This window comes from Triturus cristatus, chromosome 3_2 (genome assembly GCF_964204655.1).
Source record: "Triturus cristatus chromosome 3_2, aTriCri1.1, whole genome shotgun sequence".
NCBI classification, from domain to species: Eukaryota; Metazoa; Chordata; class Amphibia; order Caudata; family Salamandridae; genus Triturus; species Triturus cristatus.
This window is the reverse complement of record NC_140584.1, coordinates 617,840,399-617,865,941: the sequence shown is the minus strand read 5'-3', so window position 1 is coordinate 617,865,941 and position 25,543 is coordinate 617,840,399. Positions and strand designations below refer to the sequence as shown.

Below are 25,543 nucleotides of genomic sequence, written 5' to 3'. Positions count from 1 at the left end.
ACGTATTTACAGATATTACATACCCCCTGCACTGTGTAAGACCTTGTCTTCTGTCTGCCCTCCTCCTGGAGCTGGGAGCCAACGTGTCTGGCCAGATACAGACACTTTAGCTACAGTGGGCCATGCTGGTGCTTCTGTGTCAGCATCTGCAAAGGGAAAAGACAAGTCCAGAGGCGGGCATGGATCAACTACTTGATAATCATGTTACCCCACTTTGCTATTCCTTTTACCCACTGCAGCAGCAGAAGCATGTAGTGAAACCAAGGATAGTGTCCAAGTAAATGTCTCAATAAGAGCTTAATTCTACCGACTCTTCCTGATTTTGCAGATGGGTTATAAAGGGAAATTATTTAAATACTTTATTATTACTCAGAATCGATTATTCTACAACATGAGATTAGAAAGAAAATAATTACTTGCTACAACAGGCCAAACTCCATGACATTCTATTATATGCATAGGTTGATTTTCCACATCACACATAAAACACAATGAAGCCACAGTCTTCACATCGTACCAAATGTTGAAAATCATGTTAAAATCAAATCCATGATCCCTCCCTTTTTTAGGTCTCGCCTAGCTATTGCGTTTACGCAATCGCTATGCGAGACTCTAGTAAGAGGAGCATTTCAAAGTGCTCCCAAAAGTGGATTGCATGGCAAGCACGTGCACAATCACGTGCATCGTGCCGCTATGCAATCCGTTTGGGGAAGCGCTTCAGCCCACAGGCGCGTGCACGTGTAGCCACAGCCTCGGCATCATACTTCAAAGGGTCCGCTCCCCCGCCTGGAATGCGCTCTCCCGCCCCAGCCACAGCATGCCGAGAGATTGTTTCCTCATGGCGCCTCTCACAACTGTCCCTCCCCCACCACAGGGCTAGTCTCACGGACGTTGATGTTACTTTTTTTAAACAAAACTTTACAAACTACCTTTACCAAAGCCGATAGCTCGCCACTCGCATTATAAAGGCAAGACCTATTGCACTTTACCTTGCTGTGTGTTTAGTGCGCGATGCGCGGTCCGTCCCCTCCCGTTCTGCGTCCGATCCGCGGCACTTCTTGTGTCAAACAGCTCTCCCCTCCCCCGACTCTGCCGTCCCAATTAGCGGCTGCCTTTTTTTGTCCGAGTAAATTGTAATTTCCCCCATTTTCCTTCCCTCCCCGTGTCTGCCTTCGCCTGGATACCTGAGTCCACGTCCCTGACAAGCTGCTGCCTTTTGCATTCCTGAGTGCTTTGGTCACGATAACTTCTGAAAAATCAGTGATTTCTGGTCCTCCGCCCTACCGATTCCGTGGCTGCCTTCTCTATCCATTTCAGTTCCGTCAGGTGGGTCTGTTCAGTGTTTCATCATTAATTTGGGTGTCAGTTTGTATCCATCTGCTGGCCCGCCATTTTGTGCTGAGGTATATGGGTCCGTGAACTGGGGCCTCGACCGGTTTCTTCCATCGCTATGGGCCACCGGTCTATGTGTTGGTGCTGGCAATCTTGTTCCAGTGCTTCAAGTTGACACCCCCCCCTCCCCTCCCCCCCTGGAATGCACAATCCGCCCTCTGAAAACAATGGTCACGGCAAGACCCCCTTTCAACCTTTGGTGCTCCGGCATAGATAGCGAGTATGGCCACAGATAGTATGTTTTGTGTGACTCTAAACTGACAATAATAGAGATTTTGCTTGTTCTGCTTTTATGGCGGACTTCTCCAGCTTCACCTAGCCCTAAGCTATCAAAACCATTGGAACTGGAATATGTGAACTGCGGTCTGCACGCATGTATTTCTGTGCCTAGCAAAATAAACCAGTCGGGTGACTTATTGTATTTGAATCCCTGTGACTGCCCCGTTTTAACTTGTCTTAAAGGCATCGGAGCGCTTTGCCTCAGCACCAGCTTACATTACACGAGGGCAGATTTTTTTAGGCCCGGGCAGAATAAGTGATTTGCCCAGAATCACTGGATATTGAGCCTAAGAGACTAAACCGACTCGAACCTGTTCCCCCAGTTACAAAGGCAGCAGCTCATCCGTCATCCTCATTTCAACTTTGGGGCATTAACTTGTGAACAGCTCACCCCTAGCCACAGCGGACCTGCTTCCCCTGCCTCTGCCCAGCCGAGTCCTCCCGCTGCCGCATGTAAGATCCTTCGCGGCCGCCGAGCGGAGGACTCGGATTCCCAGCGGGCTGTGCGGCGGCGCTCTCTGAGTGCGTCATTCCTGGTGCCTGGAGGCGCTTGAAAGGTCGGGACCTCCCGACAGAGCGTGGATCCCTCATTTCAACTTTGGGGCATTAACTGGTGAACGGTGTACCAGCAGCTCACCCCTAGCCACAGCGGACCTGCTTCCCCTGCCTCTGCCCAGCCGAGTCCTCCCGCTGCCGCATGTAAGATCCTTCACGGCCGCCGAGCGGAGGACTCGGATTCCCAGCGGGCTGTGCGGCGGCGCTCTCGGAGTGCGTCATTCCTGGTGCCTGGAGGCGCTTGAAAGGTCGGGATCTCCCGCGACGCGGGACGCCGGGCGAAGCCCGGGCAAAGGGCGGGCCCTCTGTGGCCCTCAGTGGCATGAGGAGGCTGTGCTGTGCTACCCCCTTTGGTTCCAATTCTCTACAGTTGTAGCAGCACTAAGGGCCTCTTTGTCAACTTTGTGATTCCTTGCGAGCAGCTGCCAAGCTGAGGTCTGCTTGCATATAGGTACACTTTCCTCAATTTACCTTATGTTCCTCATGGTGTCATTGTGTGTGTTACATCTTGGATAGCCTTGACAAAGTTAAAAAAAAACAAACAAAAAAAACGTACATTCCGCATTTAGGTTGACAACTGCTATTAAATTTTCACAAAATGGGAAGGCGCCCTGCCCTAAGACCCGCCCCCGCAGCAAATCAAACAGTGGCCATTCCCCAACTCCCTAGCTTGACGGCGATGGACCGTATGTTACGAAAAACAATTGGTGTGGTGGCTAATGCCATCGAAAATACGGAACGCCGCCTGTCACTACCCGTAGGGTTTCTCCCCCCCCTTGCTTCCATCTAATTTATCTATGCTCACAACTAACTCATGATTCTATCTTGGAACCCTCCTTTGTCTCATTGCCAGCCACTCGGGAGGTTACAGTGCCCCAAGATTCATCGCCCTTGGTTGGCAATATGCCGATTGAGACTTCTTCTTCATCTCCACACGTTAGGTTGTCTCAAACTCCGACTGCTTATGTATCCCAGTCAGACAACCCTAAAACTAGTGAGAACCATGCAAGATCACTAAATTCAACCCTGTCTTCCGAGGGAATCCAAAGCGAAATCAGTCCCCGTGTAACCACCAGAGGGCAACTGGCTAAGCTTAGGCCTCCACTCCCTTGTGGGGAAAAACCTCCCGATCTAAGATCCAAAAGGGGCATGGGAAATGACTTGAAGAACAAACGGAAAAGGGTCGGCAGGAATGAATTAGCTCAAGAAAAGGGTAGCTGTAGCCATGTGCCCGATCCCCAGAGTGAACTCCTTGATAATGATGGCCCTATTCCTGGAGATCTCTTTTTGCAAAGATTAGAAGCTCTGTTAGAGAAACCCTCTGCCCAAACAATCATTGGAACTCCCAATATTGTTATTACACCTTTGCCTAGCGCAAGCCAAAATCTAGAAAGCCCGCTAAGCACCCCTAAAGATACTGCTCTCATTGCCCATATTGAACAGATTATGAAGTCCCTTATTTTTTCGGTACTTGAGAGGTTAAAGGTGCTTGCAAAAAGGCTCGAAATGTTTGAACAAGGGACCCTTGACAACTTCTTTTCGCTAAAGGTACTAATTAAGTTACACTTGAAAAACAGCCTTGCTATTCAAGATCAAAATATGCAAGATCCATTGCAATCACCTACTGTTGTTCCTGCACCCCATAAAGGTCCCCCTGGGAAAACGGGTAGCAGCAATCTCCCAACACCTGGTATAAAAAACTAAAACAAAACCAAATCAAGTAAAGGCCTAGCGACAAAAGGGGACAAGGGGCCTAGAGCTAGTGAAACCACCCACACCGGTGATACAAATGTCCTGGGCAAAGGAGTAACCACCGAAGGCAAGGGAGTGAGCACTGCAATACCATCACAGACACAGGGAGACAAAAACAAAATCACCCCTAACAAAGTAGCGAAAGCGAGGGAAGGTCTGACTAGCAGACCGGGCGAATCAGGTAGCGAACAGCCTAGGTCCCCTTATATTGACCTGCCCCCAGCTAGTTTACCTTGCGTAGTAGTTTTGTTGGGAGTTCCCCGGCTACAGCCTGGTAAAACTGAATCATATTCTGAACTAAGGAACAAAACCACACACTATTTGAATAACAGTACGCCCCTACCAAGGCAGTTAGATGGAAAGGTTCTGCTTGTTAGAAGAGTTGGCTGGGTGGGCAGTAGAGCTAAGGACATTCCCGGCGACTGTATCCTAGTTAATTTCCGGGACACACGCGCCGCCAAGTACATTTGCAACTATCGTAACGAGTCCCCCAATAGTGCAATTAGAATAGTGGGTCTGGGGTATTTCTATCCGCAACAAGCGCTTCCAACCCCACTACAGATTTATGGAACTCAATCCTGGGGAGGGTTCTCAAACGATGACTGTTTTTTCTCCATCCCCAATCTTGTTAACAGGCGACAAAACTATGGTCCTGACATAGGGTACTGACGTACCCATCACCATTTGTTACCAAATCCACATACCAAACACATAATTGACCATCTGACCCCAGTGGTGCATACAACTGATCAAGGAACCATACAGGTCTTGGGTCCTCCTCCCTGGCCTACCCTAGCAACTGCGACACCTACAGCCCAGCCCAACTCTCCCAGTGAACGGTTGGGCTCTCTAACAAGTGATGCCCTCGCCACTATGGAAACATTCAAGGTCCTTAGTTGAAATCTAGCAGGCATCCAAAGGAAACTGGGTTCACCAGAGTGGAATGCCTTGGTGGAGGCGCACAAGATCTGCATGTTCCAGGAGTCCTGGAGCTTAAAACCCCTCCATCGAGTTGGGTATGCCACTTATTTCCTGCCTGCGGTACCCTCTAGAACTGGGAAGGGCCGCCCCTCAGGGGGTCTTCTCATTTGGGTAAGCATCTCTCTTGGTTGCCACATTACCCATAAGCAATAGTCCTGACATTCTAAGGATTTCCTTGAGGGGTCCATACAGGGGGCAAATCCTTGAGCTATTCAACATCTACGTTAGGGGTACAAAAAATGGCTCACTATCTCCGATAGTGACTACCCTTGAAAGCGAGCTTAGAGATTGCAACAACAGTGCCCAAGTCCTTGTCGCAGGAGACTTCAACTGCACCTACGAGCCCCTTGCAACAGACGATATCTTGGACTTGGGTGAAGATGATGCCAGAAGGGGCATCCCAGTCTTAACCATTCCACCAATTAAAAGATGGTCCCAAAGCGTAATCCAGCTGAATGCGCTGACCATGGAGTATGGGCTAAGAGCCGCCAATGGCCGAACAACTTCGGACCCCATGGGTGCTGATACATTCAATAGAGTCAGCCATACTTGATTTTATGCTTTGGGGCTCAGTACAGGACATGGTAGTCTCACCCTCTGTAGAAAGCGATCATAACTCGCTTTCCTTAACCCTTAAAAACCTGTGGCCACGCAAAACACTTGCAACGATCCCAAAGCCTGCCCACAAAATCTCTGTCTCTAACTGTGGGAGACGTTTAAAGTGGAGCAAAGTATCACTTGACGGAGCAAAGCTAAATACTATACATCAAACACTGCTAGCCTCGCAAACGGAGCTGGATACTATTGACCCAGCCCATTCAGCACCAGGGAGGGTAACGTCCGTCTTCGAGAAAACAGTCAGGTCTGTAGGGGAACTATTCCTGAAGCAGGTGTGCGGGGGCAGGAATACGGCATCCCGGAAATTAAGGGGCAAACACGATTGGTATACACCGGCATGTAGACATGCAAAAACAGCTTTAATTGAGGCCATTAAAGGCAAGTCACAACCCTTGATACAGCGAGCTAGGAAAGAGCATAAGCAAATAATAGCGAGCGCCAAAAAGGAGTGGGAAGAGGAATACTGGCACACTCTAAAAGAGGCCAGCTCTGGTAAAGATTCCAGACGTTTTTGGGAAACAATAAGCTAGAAATAGACCAGATAGCGACCTCATTACATGTAATATCACTAGTCAAGTGTGGTTTACCCACTTTTCAAAATTGTATACTCGCCAGTCTGAGAATAACATCGTAGTTACATCTAATCCTTATGTCTGGGAGGGGGCCTTAGGTGAGCCCGATTTTTCAATTAAGGAAGTGGAGCATGCCATTAGTACCATTGTGCCCCAAAAGGCAGCCGGTCCAGATGGCATTCCTGGGGACCTGCTTCGTTCAGACATTCCGAAATGGGGGAAGTTCATCCATTGCCTGCTCACCGCCATCCATAGAGGTGCTCCCGTCCCTGAGTCTTGGAAAGGGGCCGAGGTCGTCCCCATCTTTAAAAAAGGGGAGAGGGACGATCCTTCTAACTATAGGCCTATAAGTCTGTTGGATGTTACCCAGAAGGAGGTTGGCAAGGTGTTGCTGGGTAGAATATTGCAATGGACCAATGAAAACTACATCCTTTCTGACTACCAGGCAGGGTTCAGAGCTGGCATGGGCACGATAGAACAAGCGTTCAGACTGATGTTAATATACTGGAAGGTGGTGGTTATAGGCAAAGGCAGTCTCTATCCCGCGTTCATCGACTTAAAGACTGCCTTTGACCTTGTACCTAGGGAGACCCTGTGGAGAGTCCTTTTTGACATGGGGCTACCATATTACATCCTTTCAATGCTTGTAAGGCTCCATGAAAACAATTTCGCCCAAATAAGATGGGGCACAGAGGGCGAGAAAACCAACAGAATCCCGGTAGAGAGAGGGGTCCGCCAGGGATGTGTTTTAGCTCCCACCCTTTTCTCCTTGTATCTCAACGGTGTGGTTGAGCATCTGCTGAAAGATCCTTCAGACGAACCATCCCTGGCGGGCGAGCGAATTCCTACCCTCCTCTTTGCGGACGACACGCTCCTGTTGTCCAAGTCCTCAATGGGCCTCAAAACCTACTTAACAACTTCCAGATTTTTTGCTCGGAGCGGGGCATGGTAATCAATACAGACAAAACAAAATACCTCGTGAGGAATCCCCCAAAAAAACTTGCGCATCCCCCGATGCTGAATTCTGTACCCTTGGGAAGGGTGGATGTATTTGACTATTTGGGCATCCGATTATCACACAACATGCAGTGGACATCACACATATGTAAAATGTTGTTAGCCCATAAGAGGGTTACAGGGGCTTTATTCAAGGAGCAGTGCTCCTGTGCAGCAAGACCAATAGCCCCTGTTATTGAGATATACATAGCAAGGGGAGTTAGCTCTGCCCTCTATGGGGCAGAACTATGGGGTTTTAACAACACAGTCGAGCTGTCAAGATCCGAAAATAAATTTTGTCGGGCCATCATGTCACTCCCCAGGGTACCCCGATGACACCACTAATGCTTGACCTAGGCTGCCGCCCTATTGGCGACTTGGTGAAGCTGCGGCCGCTGCTCTTATGGGCTCGGTTGTGGCGAGTCCCTGAATTGGCCAAATATGCTAAAGGGCTTTCTGAAGTTATGTCATTACCCGGATGGCACAAAATAAAATGGTTAAAAGACATAAAAACCCTGCTCGGCGATCTGGGCTTAAGCGAGGCATGGGCTGGCAAGTCCTCCCCTCCGAAGGCAACACTCAAGAGTCTGTATTGGAACTGGGTTGCGTCCCGAAGTAGCAACAATCAAGCGCTGGGCAGACTTACGGATGACTTCTTGAAGTTTAAAGACTTGCCGTTCCGGGAACCCTATTTGGACATTATCGGGAAGCCATTTGATAGGGCCCTTTACTTCAGGTTCAGGACTGGGACTCTCCCACTGCATGTCTTTACATCTCGGTGGAAACTCCCAGCCCAGACAACAGCATTTTGCCCCATCTGCATAACCAGATATGAGACATTGGCGCACTTTATGTTCGAATGCCCGGAGTACTTCCAACCAAGAAAAAGATGGCTTAAACAGTTGCCGGTTGCTAGGAACTAGGCATCACACCGAGGCATTGCGCATTCTAATGTCAGACTCTCGCCCATTATATGCTTGTGCCCTCTCTAAATTCTTATCATGGGCTTGGCACCTTAGAAGCAAAAGGCTTAAATGAAATGTTTAATTAATTTTTTAATTAATTATTTATGATGCACTCTTTTTATCTGAAAATAATGAACCTAAGGACGGATGTAAATAGCTTACTTTTGTTTTTAATGTGTAGCTTTTATGATATGTTTTCTTTATCGAAATAAAGCCTTTGACTTTGACTTTGGCTCATCCGTTAAGCCACATGACCCCCATGCTATTGCCGCTTGAGGCTTCAGGGCGCATGCACATGTCAGATTTTTGCACAAGGCACATCAACACTCTTTGAAGGTTGCTGGAATTGTAGCTTTTCGCCTCCAAGCTGTACATATATATCTTCGAAAAGCACATTAACCCACCCAGCTCATGTACCATCTTCTGGAGCTTTTCTGATGATCCCGTGATGTCACAGATCCCAACTTTTTCACCAAAATCTCCCAAAAAAGAATAACGACTTTCTTTGCACTTCAGATAAAACTGGGTCCGTGCTCTGCTTCCATCTCATAGAAGATGCACACATGCCACTTCTCTTTATAGCACATCCCACATCCCTGGCGCCTTCTTCCAGTATGAGTAGTTGGTGCCATGCCACTTGGAGGCATTCCAGCAGGTCTTTAGGTAGCCAACGACCCTGGCTTTGAAACTCTGGTTTCGATGCTTTCATTATAAGTGTGTGACTGTCAGCCCCACTGTGCGGCACGTTTTCCCGTAAAAGTGACGGGTAATCCTACAAACGTGGGGACAGTTACACCTTAAGGGTTCCCATTTTTCCATCGTCAACAAGAGCCTCACGTCGTGTGTGGCACCCTTAATCATAGCTTCCTTCTTAGCAACAGTAGTTTGCACGCTGTGAGCATATATCAGTAATGTCGAAAGTGAAACTGCAACTCCCGAAATACAGTGCATCACTGGCTTAAAAAGCAAGGACTGGCAGCTGTGCTTTAGCCACCTGAAACCCAACATACAGCCAGGGATGTAACGCAGCCCCCGCGCACAGGGAGCCCCCTGCCCTTCAGCTCAACACCAATAAATATCTGTGAGATATGAGGGACCGAGAGCACCCTCTTGCGTTCCGTAGGGGGTCCCCACCATCTTGCATTAGAGAACCGTCGTAAATGCTTATAAATGTACTGCTCAAAGAACATAAAAGGGAACCATATATTTGACAAGTGCATTCTGGGAAGTACAACCTCGATCGTGAACTCCACTGGTAGCACTCTGATTACATTTTTAATTAAAGTTTCAATGTTTGACAATTTGAAAAAGAATCACACAAAGAAACTTTACCATAATAAACATTGTTTTAAATCGATCACAGGAAGTATCCTGAAGTTCATTACAAAAAGAAGCCGTCTAACGTGTGCCAGGAGACAGTGTGGGCGCAATAAGGTTTGCGGTGCAAAAGCGTAAACAGACTTGAAAATACAACACGCCATTGAGTTTTACCCAGCCCTAATCCTGATCTCTTCCCCTTCTTGATACTCCTATGGATTGGTAGGGCCCCCCTCTCAGGGGAGCACATGCTGCTATTTCTGATTGTAGATTGCCTTGTGGTTTTTGTTTTTTCTGGTTGTTATTTCAGTTTAAAATGAAACCGTACAGTGGGGTCCGGATGGTGTGGCTATCAACGCTGCTAACTCCTGTGCATCTTCCTTAGCCGCAACGCGCGCTCTACAATGTGTATCATATGCTCCTTTTGTTTACTAGCGGCCGGCCGGCCGGAAGGTTGTAGGCCCATCTTTGTATATTTTTTGAGTTTTGTAATAAACGGTTTAAAAAAAAAAAAAAAAAAAAAAAAATACAACACGCATAACGTGTCCTATTGAACACAACCAGCCAGGGCTTATCCAAGCGGCGGGTGTCTAGCTCTCACTGCCCAAGCATTTGCAATGCAACTGGTCTCGCAGTTGTGAGAGTTTAAGCTATTGGCATTGTAAATGACAATGCCTTTTATTTATGTTTTAAAACCCTTCCTGTAAATAAAAGGCATTGCCATTTACAATGCCAATAGCTCAAACTCGCGCAACTGCGAGACCAATTGCATTGCAAATGCTTGTTTTATTTGTTATAACTTTTTATTTCTGAAATCACAGAGTTATCATTATCAAGCACAATACATATCGATTTGAGGATACAGTATAATTTACACTCACGTGTTACACATGGTAGGCATCTAGGAGTTGAACAGTTCCAATCTGTTGTGCATTGCCATATCGTCTGTTGGTGACGTGCAAATCTCACCCCTGAACACATTCCAAGACCCCCATTTTCGATCCCTCTTTTTGTGGCAGCCTCGTATCTTATAGACCTCTTTTTCTGCTATCATGCAGCAATCCATTTCTGCCACCCATCTAATCGTTAAGGGCCGTACGCTGGAACCCCAAGACATTGCTATAGCCCTATTTACCAATAAGTAGCCCAGTGCCACCCATTGTTGTTCTATATCAGTCAGATCAGTGGCCTCCCTTATGTTGAGAATCCCCAACCCTGGCGTCAAATTAATGTGTTTACCTAGCGTGTCCCTCATTTTCTTGGTTGCACTGTCCCATAAAGGGCGTATCTCGGCTGCAGTCCCAGAGGATATGGTAAAAAGTGCCATCTTGACCACAGCGTCTGAGGCATAACGCGTCTGCCCTGCAGCCCATCTTTGCGAGAAGTACCCCAGAGAGATATGAGCAATGTAGGATTTTTAGTTGGTTGAGATGGAAGCGATGCTTTATCGCCGTTTCCCTGGAGGACATTAGTGCATTCTGCCAGTCCTCGTCACTTATGTGCCCTATGTCTGTCTGCCATTGGGTTCGGAGGGTTTGGAAGGAGTCAGGCAAATTATTACAGCGCTTGCGATATGTGCAGGATACAGCTTTAGCTAGGAGCGGTTCAGAGAGCAGGCGGTCCTCTAAAGGAGAAGAGTCTGGTATGGAGGACGCATCGGGGATATTGGTCAGAAGTGCATGTCGGATCTGCAAATAACGAAAAATCTCCCCGGAGGCCAGATTATGTTTAGCTCTTTAAAGGTGAGGAGTTTGCCCCTGTGTATCAAATAGCCTATATGTGATATGCCGATGATGTTCCATTTATCGAAGCCCGTGTGGTGGCAGAGCAGTCCCAGCTTCGTGAGTTTGCCGGCCCATCCCAAGCGCTTGGTTGCTTGGTGCCATATGGTTACCGTCCGCGACATAGGACCAAGATATCGGCCTCTTCGGACCCCACTATAGACTGCTCCCATATAGCCCTCCCTTCCAGTTTAATACCTCTCCAAGTGAAAGGTTGGATTCGACAGAGAGCCGTGAATCTAGTGGTTTGTTGCTACTAGTTGTGTTGCCCAATAATATAAGCGTAGGTCGGGAAGGGCAATGCCCCCATCATACGACCCCCTTGTTAGCTTACGGAGAGCAATGCGAGGTGCTCTGCCATCCCACAACAAAGTCTGGGTTTTCTCTCCCTCTACAGCGGCGATGTAGGTGTCGGCAACGGGGAAAGGGCAATTCTGGAGGACGTATAAAAATCTAGGTAGCGTAAGCATTTTAAATAATGCTGCCCGTCACAGGAGGGTCAAGGGCAGTGTTCTCCAATTTTTGACATCGTCTTGTAGCCGTCTGAGGGGGCCAAGAAGATTCAGATCGTAAAATACTTTGGGGTCAGATGTGATATAAATTCCTAAATATTTAAAACCTTCAGTGGTCACATCGATTTCATATCCACGTGGTAGTTTAGGAGGGGGGCCATGTAGGACATATAGTATTGACTGACCAATTAATAGTATACCCTGCGTATTTACCAAAGTTTGTGATGACATTGAGTAGGCTATTAAGTGAGGCTCGTGGGGATGCTAAATAAATCAAAATGTTGGCTGCATATAATGAGATTTTATCTTCAATGTCTTCACTCCAACGCATGCCACGTATGGATACATCACGCCTGATCCAGTGTGCAAGCGGCTCCAGAGACAAAGCAAACAGAAGGGGGGACAAGGGGCACCCCTGTCTAGTCCCCCTCCGCAGAGCAAACGTACGCGATGTATGGTTATTTACTCTAACTTGGGCCAATAGTGCATTGTACAACAGTGTCGAAATCGGGGACCGAATCCGAACTTCGCTAAGACCTCAAATAGGTAGGGCCATTCTATTGAGTCAAACGCCATTGCGGCGTCTAGTGACAATATAACCGCGTCTTCCTGTAAATATGGTTGTCGGCTAAGGACGTTATGGACTCGGCGAATATTTAGGGCTGTGTTACGGCCTGGAATGACACCTGATTTGTCATTATGAACCAGGAAGGGAAGGACCGTAAGCAAGCGCGATGCAAGAAGTTTGGCTAATACCTTGGCCTCTGAGCTAATCAAGGAAATGGGTCTATATGAACTACAATTGGTCACTAGTTTATTGGGTTTACGTATGACGACGATAGATGCTAGCCACTGGTCCAGGGGAAGAACACCCTGTTCCAAGCTCACGTAATACATATTCTTAAGGTGTGGAGCTATTTTTAGGGCCATGCCTTTGAGGAATTCAATTGGGATCTCATTAGGCCCCATTGCCTTCCCAGAGTTAATGGCAAATACGGCTGTGCAAATTTCTTCTGTAGTTATGTCAGCATCTAAGGCTTCACTGTCACGGTCTGAGATGGTGGGAAGGGGCATTTCCTCCAAGAGCTGGCGTGAGTTGTCGGCGGAGGTGGTAGTTTTGGAAGAGTATATCGCTTCTAGGTGGTCTGCAAATGCGTGTGCCATCTCCTGTGGGTCAGTCACCCGCGTCCCGTCGTCGAGTGAGAGTTCTGGGACCCACCTGGCCACCTGATCACGTCTTTCATGTGGTAAATAATTTAATTACCGGGACTTAATTTGATACAGAAACATAATGAAATAGCTCAGTAAATAAGAGGCAGAATCCGTGGTATTAGAGGTTCGGAATGGGCTTTATTCCAGAGGTCGATTATAATCGGTTGCTCCAGGTTCCATCACCACGAAGGTTCAGGAAGTGAAGTACATACGTTATTGATAATCAATTACTTTTATACAATAAGCATTACAGTAAAGCAAATACAAGAGGCGTAACAATTGATAGTGGAGATAATATATTCATACGTGGCAAAGATAGGCGTAACTGGGTGTGATGAAAGAAACGTCATCAGATGTGATGTCATAAGAGGGTGGTTACATGAAAGAATTTCGCAATGTCAGCAGAAATACTTGGCAGAAATGCGCGCGCAGCAGCATGACGTGTGATTGACGTGCAGCTAGGGGGTGAAGGGGACTTGACATTTAGCTCTACATGTGGCGACAGAAGTCTGGAGGGTCAAGTCAACCTAATCCCAAATCATATCTAACATCCTATGTTTAAAGAACTAAGTTATCCAAAAGAGAGGTCTCTTCGAGTGGAATCTTATTCTATACTGACTATACTGACTATTAGTGCGTGTACAAGCGTCTAAGTGTCTACACTAGATGCGAGGGCGGAATCTTCCATAGTAACAGGGCTATGAATTACTTGCATAAAGACAGAGAAGCCGGGCCTTTGCTTGGTAGCTGGCAGAATGTTTACTTAAGCTACTAGACAGGAATGCGTTGGGCAGGGAGCGGAGCAGATAATTTCCGAAGGTGAAATACAGTTCTTGGCAGGCAGCAAGCTGATGTCAGGCATCGTGAGCCGCGCAGAGGATGAGACAAAGTTCATGGTCACAGATGCAGGCTCGGACTGGAGCTTCAGAGACAGAAAGCAAGAAAAGCTTGATGACAGAATCAGGGCCTACTTGCCTGGACTGTAAAATGGCATAAGTGAACCATATAAAGGCGGTGGCCTTTCGTATTTTGGAATGAAATATCCGGCCCATTCATGGCGGATCTGAAAGAGGACATGTTAACGGTGGACGCACATGTATTTGCGTCTTCATAACTGGAACTGGAGGGGACATACATGTACTTGTAACATGCACATAGAACCGTTGGGGTCCAAGATAGGGGACATAACTGACCAGAAAAATCCATATTTCCACACTCCAACCACACTAGCATTTTCCTGGTTCGTTCACCCAATTCATACACTCTATGGCGTGTGTGGAGGAGTCTAGATTGTGTTTTTTCGCTTTCTAATTGGGTCAGTTGTGCATTTTGGTTCCTATTGTATCCAATTTTTAATGCTGGTGCCCGCCCTTTATTCACTGTCTTGTACACCTCCCAAATGGTGGTGGCCAAGTCCACAGGATCCCTCCCTTTTTAAAGGTTTCTCCCTATTAGTGTAGCCAATCCTTTGTAATGTTGCTGGCTTAGTTGATAGAAAAATGTTCAATAGAACTAACCAGCACTTTAGGTTGCCATCCTCTCGGCAACATTTCAAGAATGGTGCCCACAATGACTGAGGTTCTACGTACTCATTTTCACTATCATGTTCTTATGCACTGCAAAATTGTGTCTGAGTTTTAGCTATCACATTTGCATCAATGGGCCACTACTTGTATATGAGTGATCATTTTGATGGAAAATAAAATTTCCTAGAGCAAGAAAAAAAATGTACCGAAGTCCTGGGTGGAATATTCGGGTCGTCTGGTAATCGAAGTTATGTTATGCTCTTGACCTTTGCTATAATGTCCTTTTTAAACCAACCTACTTACATCTCCTACATCAGAGTTCTGGTGTATGTAGATTATACTGTATTTATAAAGTGAGAAAACCCATCCAGAAATATCTTCTACACAATTCTGTGCTTTGGAGGATGTGCCATGGTAACTGCCAGGTGTCGAGTTGGATTTCCAATTAATCATGTCACCCTTAAAGAAAACCATATTGCCACATGCTTCGTGGGGAAGATTGCCAAACAAAATAAAATGCAGAAAGGTGTGTCTAAAGTCTTCAACAACATATTACCCTGGCACCTACTGCATAAAAGCCATTGTAGATTTTCAATATGGATTATCTTCATTGTTAGAGAGTTCCAGCTTGTGACAGCTCAAATTGAAATGTGAACAAGCAGTGAACACCCAGGGTGTGATCATCGATGATCACATAATTCTGATTCCCACCAGGACTCATTTCCATTTACTGTGTCGCTATTGGTTCAAGATCACCTGGAAGAAACATCTTCGAAAGTCCTACAAACACTACATGACCATCCCCCATATTTCCAGTTTATCCAACAAGAATAAAATCTGCGCTCTTGTAAAACCTAAAATGAAAGTGGGAAATGATCACTTATTCCACATCTGGAGAAAAAAAGGCAGCATTCCAGAGATGTACAGGTCAAAAGTTTGCCCAGACAGTTATATAACCTCCCCTAATTCCACTGATTCGTTACATTTCTATTATATGTCTGTGCATTCACTCCAGCATGATTACAAAATACCTCAAGCACAAAGCTCTGCTAAACTATGGAAGCTGTGATACAGAAAGTCCTAAAGATACATATCTTAATCTACCTAAAACCCCGCCCACTGAGATTTGCAAAGTGACAATCATCTAAATGGCTCTGTCATCCATAGCAAAACTCATCAAACCTTCTGCACCTCAGGGAAGATCCCCCATGATCTAAAGAACACATCTGTCAAACGCTACAAAGGTAATCAATTTCAGTCTTGAAGCAGTGCTAACTAGACAACTCTTCCCCCACCTGGATAAAACCGCATTCTACTTGCTGGCAAAGTCACTGAGAGAAGCTGCTCAGCCGAGGCCCTTTGTGTGCTTTGATCCCTCTTAACCTCTTGGTAGTCTTCAATACTATTAAACGTAAAATATTTCTCCTCTTTGTGATGTATTAAGTTAGGAGAATGACACTGCAGTAGTTCTTGTTCCTTCCTGGCTAGCTGTAACCACCAGGTAAAACTAGTCTTTTTTTCTATCCCAAATATCTGCAGTGCGTTAGCACCTCTTCCGAGCAACATTCATGGCTCCAGCTACAAGTCGATGATACCAAGACCCAATTTACATAGAAGATGAGAGGAAAGTCAGAATCCCTGACAATATGTGGACTACCTCACGCACATTCAATAAAGGATGGAATGGCTCAGTGCATTAAAGAAGGAGTACCTGAACTTAGGATAGGGTTGCCTCACCTTCCTACCAGTCCACTAGCCCACATTTGGCCTCCCAGCCACCTTCTTTCTAGAAAGGCTATCAACAATGGAGTCTCATTCAACAAATATCTATCACTTGATACTCAAGTCAATGGTGTTACAAAAAATTCCAGTTTCTTCTTCTCCCAAACATTTCTTTGTACTTACAGTGGGTTTCTCACAGCAACTACTGATACAGGTATCCATGACAGCCAAGGCCTGAAACCCGGCTAATGAATCAATGAATGCCTGAAATGACTAGACCACACAACTCCCAACACTACACTTGCCTTGTACACAAAGTCACGTATAAGTCATGCATGGTCATGGATAAAGCTACCACACAAAAGCCTAAGCTCAGTCTTCCATGACACCGTACTTCTTGACCTGGCGCAATGCCACCGTTTGTGGCACAACCCCCTTCAATTACAATGCACCACTATATGAAACTCTTTTCCGCTGCCCCTCTGTAAGAAGCAAGAGCAAGGGCTGAAAAATATGTATCCATGTTTGTGCATGGCCTGCACTCTATATGTCCTCTACCCCTATCATGGCCTATTTTGTGATATCTTTTAGCTCTCACGGTCTCTACTTATCCTCCGCGTCATCACCATGAAAAGTGTTCTGATGGGCTACTTGGCAGCTTGAGCATGATACAAGAACAATTAGAAAGGCATTTTGATCATAGACTAAAATTAATTTCAGGAAATATCACAGACTTCCATAATACTTTACATTCATGCCCTCTTTGCCAGACAAGTCTGTGAAAGGAGGCACTGTCTGCAACAGGTACTCAATGATACACCAGATCCACTCCATCTTTGTTTTGTTCCTAGTGTCTTTTGATATTTTTTAAGTGCTTACCTATCAACTGCAATAATTCATCGTCCACCTGCATGAAAGTGAGAGAGACACCAGCCATTTCCAGAGCAGTCATGAAAGGGCCTGCCATTGCTCGCTCGATCACCACTCCTCTCTGTTCTGGAAAACAAGCACAAATCGGTTATAAAAAATCTAGGATATAGAGTGGGGTGCATAGTGCTGACAGGATATATCTGATCTGCAGGCACAGGCAGACAGGATCCATGTACACTGGTACAGGACATCGCCATATATAGGCAGATGGGATCTGTACAGCCAAATGTAGGCTTGGCACCACTGGAATCAGCATTAAGGCACTGTGAGAAAGTGGCTCTGTATATACTGTTCCTTAATAGGTACAGGGTGTACAGAGTCCACAGTCCCCCAGGGTATGACAGAGGTTAAAGTTAGATATAACCTTACTCTCTAAAGTGGTAGCTTGGTCGAGCAGTAAGGCAGTATCAGAGGACATTGTAAAGCATTTGTTGTACACAGTCAGCAAATGGTCTCACACACTCAATAACTGAACTCTAGGCCAATGGTTTTATATATATAAAAAATATATGCTTGTTTTATTTTAGAACCAACACTTGGATTTAAAATATACTTTCTCAGAATGAGATGTTTCATTTAAATACTTTTGCGAATATGCAATTGACTTTTGTAAACAGTTACAAGTGGTTGCAGTAGGCAACTCTATTTTAAACACAATACATTGAGCTCAATGGTAAATTCAAGTTATTTGCAACAGATTACTTTTTAGATTACTTTTGGAATTCCAGGACCGGATCCTAGATTCAGTCCTGGGTCAGTACTTAATTACTGTAATGATTTTTAAACAATATTTAGCTATTTTAAAAGTTGACACTTAGAAAATATTTCAAAGAAAACAGTCAATGATTCCCTATGGAAGAAAATTCAAGTTGCAGGTACAGTATGTTCTCGTTACTTTTGTAATCCAGTACTGGGTGCCTAGACTCAGTACTGGGACCTTTATCCAAAACAGGTAAGTAATTACGTTTTCAGATATTATACGATTTTTGAAGAATATTTAAAGATTGCAGAAATCGACACTTAGAAGAAATTTCACAGAAAAACAGTCAATGGTTTCCTATGGAAGAAAATTGGGTTAAGGGTAAGTACAGTTGTAAGTATTTTTCAGAGTCAGTGCAGAGTCGGTGCTGGGCACCAAGATCCGGCACTGGGAGCTCACCTAAGAGCAGGTGAATAATTTCGTTTTCGTTACTCGGCTGATTTTTGGTGAATATTTTAAGATTTGAAAAGTCCACACTTAGAAGAAATTTCAGGAAAAAGCCAGTCAATGTTACCCTGTGAGGAAAATAGAGTTATCGGTTTAAGGGTAAGTACTCGACTGGCAGAGTCGAGGTTCTGGGCATAGACTCAGGGGTCCCCCAGGGTCAGGTAGGTACAGTTGGTTCACCCTCAGCGACTCTAGGGCGGCCGGGTGCAGAGAGAGTTAGGCCCAATGTTATCCTATGAGGGATAGGGTGGCCTTGGTTGGTGGCTGCGGACTGGCAAGCCACGCGGCTGTGGAAGCTGGGCTCCTGGTCACTTACTCAGGGCAAGTGGGGAAGTAGGTAGGTGTAGAGTTTTCACTGCCAGGGCCACTCGGGCGGCTGGGTGCAGAGTGCTTTTGAGCCTTTGAGCGCTCAATTGATTTCAATGGGAAATCTCCGGTTTAGAAAAAGGCTGCAAGCTCGGGGACGAGGACTCTTCAGGTGCCACCACCACTTTGAGAGGTAAGTTGGGTAGTTGGAGGTTAGGTAGGTACCCCGGGATTGGGCACAGGGGGCCGCAGGGAGCCGCGTGCAGGGGTGCCTTTTGGTGTCGGGAAATCTTACCCTCTGTTGTTCGTGGTAGGGGGGGCACCTTGTTCTGAGTCTGCAGGCTTCTTCAGGAGTGTCGCGGGAGGTCCTTGGGTGCCGGACTCGGGGTCACAGTCGCCGTGGGGTCATCCTCGGGGTCTTTGTTCACTCCGGCACTGGCCAGGCTTGGCTGGTGCAGAGTGTGCTGGGTTCGCGGTTCCGGGCTGCTGCAAGGGATTAGAGGTAGGTTTTGAGTAGAGCCTCTACTCATGGGAGTCCCAGGGGCTTAGAGCCAAAAGGTAGCCAAGGTCCTCCGAGGTTGGTGAGGTTGCTGGCCACAAGAGATGCCGGGTTGGAGCAGGAGCAGGTTCGAGGGTTGACAGGCCGGTAGGGCTGGGGCCAAAGCAGTTGGTGTCTTCCTCTTTTTAGCAGCTGCGGGGCAGGTCTTCTTTCTTCTTGCTCTTCTTTGTAGTTTTGAATCTGGGGAAGGAAGGTTCAGGGTGCCCCTAAATACTAGATTTAGGGGTGTTACAGGTGGGTGAAGGGCAGGGACCAATGGGTCCCTGTCCTGGGGTGGGTACACCCCCTATCCTGCCTCTCTCCTGTGGGAGGGGGGCAGTAGCCTAGTCCTGATAGGGTAGGGCTGCCCATCTTCAAGATGGCGAGAGCCCGGAGATGTGCTTCACCTCGCCTCCCCCACCTGAGGGGTGGGGTTGGCAGGCTGGCACATCCCCTGTCCTTATTTGGGGTTTCCGGCCAAAGCTTCCCGCTAGAGTGGGGGGTTGCAGGGGCCTGGGGAAGCTCACAGAGGCGGCATGCCTTTGAAGCTTCCCCCTGCCTATCCTAGTGAGGAGATTTAGCACCTCGCCCAGGATGTGCATTGTTGCAGGCCCAGGAGAGATGGGGCTCTCCTACCCAGGGGTCCAGCAACATGTCTGCTGGGTGGCAGCCTAGGCAGCCTCAGAGCAGACGTGGATTGTAGGTTAGGTTTAAGGGGGCACCTCTAAGATGCCCTCTGGGGTGCTGGGTACATTAAACCCACACTGGCATCAGTGTGGGTTTAATGTGCTGAGAAGTTTGATACCAAACTTCCCAGTCTTTAGTGTTGCCATTATGGTGCTGTGGAGCTTGTGTTTGACGAGTTCTCAGCACCATGTACTCTTAAATGGCAGCACTACACTTACAGTGCTCAGGAATGGACCTGGGCACTGTAGGGGCACAGGGCTCCTGCTCCTTTGCCCACACCATTGGCATAAGGCACCCAGCTAGAGGGGTGACTGATGTATGCCATGGCAGTGTAGGTGATGGGCATGGCACACAGGGATGTGTTTCATGTCGACTTTGTTTTTGTCTTGCACCCAAACACTCAGCCTGCAAAGGCAGTGTGTGTGTGTAAGGGTACAGGGCCTCTAAGGGTGACACAAGGAGTGCAGCAGCCTTTAGACGCCTTCCCTGGTCACAAGGCCCTGGGTACCTAGGGTACCATTTACCAGGGGCTGACATGTGGCCAGGGTTTGCCAATTTGGGTTTGGTTTGTTTTAGGGAAGGAACATAGGCCCTGGGCACCTGATTGGCAGGAGTCCAGGGCACACTCAGTCAAAGTACATTCAGCAAAAAGTGGGGGCATACCATGCAAGAAAGATGGCACTTTCTCACACAACCCCCCCTCCCCAAACGAAAGGTGATGAGACTAACCTTGTCCTATGGAGTCTTCATTGTCTAAGTGGAAGAACCTGGAATGTCCATCTGCATTGGCATGGGCAGTCCCTGGTCTGTGTTCCACTTCAAAGTCCAGTCCCTGTAGGGAGATGGACCACCTTAGTAGTTTTGGATTTTCCCCTTTCATCTGCATTAGCCATCTGAGAGGTCTGTGGTCAGTTTGAACCAGGAAGTGAGTACCAAACAGGTATGGCCTCAACTTCTTCAGGCACCAAACCACAGCAAAGGCCTCCCTCTCAATGGCACTCCAACGCTTCTCTCTGGGGAGTAGCCTGCTGCTTATAAAAGCAACAGGTTGGTCTTGGCCTTCATCATTGGTCTGGGATAGGACCGCTCCTATCCCTAGCTCAGAGGCATCAGTCTGCACTATGAACTGCTTGGCATAATCTGGAGCTTTTAGAATTGGTGCTGAGCACATTACTTCTTTTAGGGTCGCAAAAGCCTTTTGGCAACTAACTGTCCAGTTCACCTTCTTGGGCATCTTCTTGGAGGTGAGTTCTGTGAGGGGGGTCACAATGGACCCATACCCCTTCACAAACCTCCTGTAGTATCCAGTCAAGCCAAGGAATGCCCTGACTTGGGTCTGGGTTGTTGGAGCTATCCAGTTCATGATGGCCTGGATCTTGGGTTGTAAGGGGTGTACCTGGCCTCCACCTACAAGGTGGCCCAAGTACACCACAGTGCCCTGCCCTATCTGGCATTTGGATGCCTTGATAGTGAGACCTGCATTGTGCAGAGCCTCTAAAACTTTTCCAAGGTGGATCAGGTGATCCTGCCAGGTGGAGCTAAAGACAGCAATATCATCAAGATAAGCTGCACTAAAGGACTCCAGCCCAGCCAGGACATGGTTCACCAGCCTCTGGAAAGTGGCAGGGGCATTCTTTAACCCAAAGGGCATCACAGTAAACTGATAATGCCCATCAGGGGTGGAGAATGCTGTCTTTTCTTTTGCTCCTGGGGCCATGCTAATCTGCCAGTACCCTGCAGTTAGGTCAAAGGTACTGAGGAATTGGGCAGCCCCTAATTTATCTATCAGCTCATCTGCTCTTGGGATAGGGTGAGCATCTGTCTTAGTGACAGAGTTGAGCCCTCTATAGTCCACACAGAACCTCATCTCTCTCTTTTCACCTTGTTGATGAGGTTTGGGGACTAGAACCACTGGGCTGGCCCAGGGGCTCTCAGAGGGTTCAATGACCCCTAACTCCAGCATCTTGCTGACCTCGGCTTTGATGCTCTCCTTGACTTGGTCTGACTGTCGATAGATTTTGTTTTTGACAGGTGCACCAGTGTCCACCTCATGGGTACCTCTGTCTGAAACCACCTCCTTAAGAAACCCCACTCTGGTGAAGACACCCAGGAGGGCCTTGGCTACTGCAGGAGCTGTAGTAGTCCTAAGTGGAATTGCTTCAGGGTACCTAGTGGCATGATCCACTACCACTAGAATAAATGTGTTCCCTGAGGCTGTGGGAGGTTCAAGTGGACCCACAATGTCCACTCCTACCCTTTCAACGGGGACCCCCACCACTGGTAGTGGGATGAGGGGGGCCTTTGGATGGCCACCTGTCTTGCCACTGGCTTGACAGGTAACACAGGAGCTGACAAACACCTTCACCTTTTGGTGCATCTGGGGCCAGTAAAAGTGACTCACTAGCCTTTCCCAAGTTTTGGATTGCCCCAGATGTCCAGCTAGGGGGATGTCATGAGCCAAAGTTAGGAGGAACTCCCTGTACTTCTGTGGCACTACCACCCTCCTGGTGGCTCCAGGAGTGGGGTTTCTTGCCTCAGCATACAGTAATCCCTCTTCCCAATAAGCTCTGTGGGTACCACTGACATCTCCCCTTGCTTCTGAAACAGCTTGCTGCCTCAGGCTTTCAAGAGTGGGGCAGTCTCGCTGACCCTGGCACAGCTCTTCCCTAGAGGGTCCCCCTGGGCCCAAGAGTTCAAACTGGTAAGGGTCAAGCTCCATGGACTCAGTTCCCTCAGGGGTTTCCAAATCCTCTCCCTGGGAGAGGGGTCCTGGATGTTTTGCTGTGTAGAAGCTGGTTCCCCAGTCTTCTTTCCTTTTCTCTTGGTTGGCTGGGCCATTATTTCAGGCTCCAGACCTACTTTTTCACCCTTCCTCTTGCTCTGTGCTCTGGTTTGCACACACACCAATTCAGGGATGCCCAGCATGGCTGCATGGGCCTTTAGCTCAACCTCAGCCCAGGCTGAGGTTTCCAGATCATTTCCAAGCAGACAGGCAACTTTGCTGAGACCACTACCGTTTTCAGGCCAGTAACCCCCCCTGCCCCCCCTCCCAGCCTAATGTTACCATGGCCATGGGATGACTAGTGGTGACACTGTCAGCGTTGGTGACTGGGTAAGACTTCCCAATCAAGTATTGCTCAGGGGATACCAGTGTGTCTTTCACCATAGTGACACTGGCACCTGTATCCCTCAGAGCTTCTACCCTAGTTCCATTCACCCAGGGGTACTGTAAGTATGTCTTTACGTTGGGGGCCACACAGCTACAGTGGCAAACTCCACTTCTCCCAAGGAGACTAGACTTGCTTCAGTGTGTTCCCAGATTTGCTCAGGGTACACCTCTGATCCCATTTGTATGCTTGCTGCCCCAGGAGTAGCTATACTGGGTGCCTTAGGGGCTTTGTTTTGGGGGCAAGCTACAGTTAGGTGTCCTGACTTCTTACAATTATTACACCAGGCCTTTAAGGGATCAAAGTTCTTCCCCCCTATATGGTTGGGGCACATAGGGAGTAGTTTGGGTCCCACCTACCTGAACAGGTTTTTGGGGCCCTTTGGAAGACAGACTTTTTATCTTGGGGATTCTCACCACCTTTCCCCTGGGGAGGGTTTGGGACCACTTTCTTTTGGTCACCCCCAGTGGCTGTCTTTGTCACCCTAGTCTTGACCCAGTGGTCTGCCTTCTTTCCCAATTCTTGGGGAGAAATTAGACCTAGGTCTACCAAATGCTGATGCAACTTTTCATTTGTGCAGTTCCTTCATGAATAAATTATACAATCCAGTAAAATCATGCACACAATCTCCAGCTAACCAACCATCCAGTGTCTTCACTGAGAAGTCTACAAAATCAATCCAGGACTGGGTCTGGGTTTTGTGAGCCCCCCTGAATCTAATTCTATACTCCTCAGTGGTGAATCCAAATCCCTCAATCAGAGATTTCTTCATGAGGTCAGAGGATCCTGCTTCTGGCCCAGAAAGGGTCAGAAGCCTGTCTCTGCAGTTACCAGAGAACAGTTACCACAGGAGTGCCCCCCAGAGAGGTTTCCTTACTTTTCTGATATCACAAGCCCTCTAAAAGGCTGTGAACCATTTGGTGATATCATCACCTTCCTCAAATTTAGGGACAATCTCTTTGGGGATTTTAAGGTCAGAAGTTTCCTCCCTATCCTTATTTTTATTATTGCTGCCACCATTGATGGGTGCTAAACCCATCTCTCTCCTTTCTTTTTCTAGAGCCAGGAGCCTGGACTCTAGCTCTAGTCTTCTGGCCAGCCTCATAAGGCTGTCCTCTTCACTGGTGGGTCCCCCAGTGTTCTCTCTGGTACCAGAGCCACCTCTAGGTGCCCAGATGCTAATCCTTGGATTGGAGGGTATGGGTGCCCTCTCTGTCATGCCCCACGGTCCGTGGCGCAGGACGCGGTAGTATTTAAGGAATCTCGAGACAAGGAAACGCGCTTAGCGTTCTTGTCTCGAGATTCATTTCCGTCCCAACGCTCAGCTGCCTGACTTCCTTTACTTGTGTTTCCTGTTTCCGGCTTTCGCTCTAGTGAACGAAGCCGGCTGCTTGTATATTGCCGCGTTCTGCAAATCCTCGTGGCGTTTTGTTCCTGCCTGCTTTTTGACCAATTCGAGCAGTGCGGACTTTGCTCCTCTTCCCTTCGTACTCACACGAGAGGTGCCCCGGTAATCCTGTGTCGTTCTTGTATTTTCAGGATTTGTCCTCTTTATGTTTGCATGGGTTAATAGATGTGTTGCTTTGTTAAGCACTTACTGTCCCTTCCTGCCAGGCGTTCTCTAGTGCCTTCCAAAGTAGCGAGTGGTGTCGTTCTCCACTCATATAAGCAGTTATTTCCCGATTCTGTTATCTTCCTATTTTCCCTATTTTCGTCCCTCCTTATGAGACGCACTCCATTGGCTGACATCTCTCCTTTCATCCATCAAAAGATGTGGTACAGAATATAGTCCCCTGATAGTGTTCCTTCGTGAACCCACTCTAGTGAGGTGTTTTCAAGTCCTCTCATTCTCCAACAGTATCCTGTTACTCTCTGGGGTTTTGCGTTAATCACTGTGTTGATGATCTTCTCGACAGAAACACGGTAAAGGCGCTTTGCGCTACATTTTCCATCATGTACTGTATGCTAGTTTAAAGTGATCTCAGTGGGTATGTAGGTTTGTTCTGACATGTTGTGTATCTATTTCAGTTGAATACCTTCCACAGGGGTTATCAGGCATATAGAGTCCAGGGAGTTGGTAGTTCCTCCACACCATCCTAAGGGGTAAGCAGATAGCAGAGAGAGATTAGACTTTGGGGCTGATTCTGACTCCGTGCTAACAGTGTGCTCTCCTTCGTCTAGGATCTTACTGTGAACCCTTGACGCCTTCTCATTGCAAGATTAAAAATCACGACACAGGGGTAGGTTAGGTCAAGGGCGGAGTTGTACAAAGGGGGTTATTTGTATGTGGCAGTGTTTATATAGTATTTGTTTTACAGGGTGTATGCCAGGTGTAAGTCTCCCTCCCCTGAGGAACCGGACGACGGTGACCCATTGAAGTGCAACCCTCCTTCCCTTGTTTTGTTTCCCTGGCGAGTCTTCTGAGTCTCTAGAGTCTGATAGAGTCGGAAGACCGTTGGGGAAGGCTGAGGACTTCGCTTCAGGTTCCTGACGCTCCTGCAGAACAGCAAACAGCCATTACACTCTCC

The 25,543-nt window shown here is 47.5% G+C and overlaps 1 protein-coding gene across 7 annotated transcripts in view; it reads right to left on the bottom strand.

Moving 5' to 3' along the window:
- Positions 1–25,543, bottom strand: part of TKFC (triokinase and FMN cyclase) — a 360,998-nt gene that overhangs the window by 63,746 nt on the left and 271,709 nt on the right. For all 7 annotated transcript variants that reach the window (XM_085648511.1, XM_085648509.1, XM_085648513.1 and 4 more), the window contains 2 exons: positions 17,060–17,176; positions 24–146 (listed from right to left, as the gene is read on the bottom strand). In XM_085648511.1, coding sequence (XP_085504637.1) covers positions 24–146; positions 17,060–17,176 — 240 coding nt within the window. The remainder of the gene's footprint in view (positions 1–23; positions 147–17,059; positions 17,177–25,543) is intronic.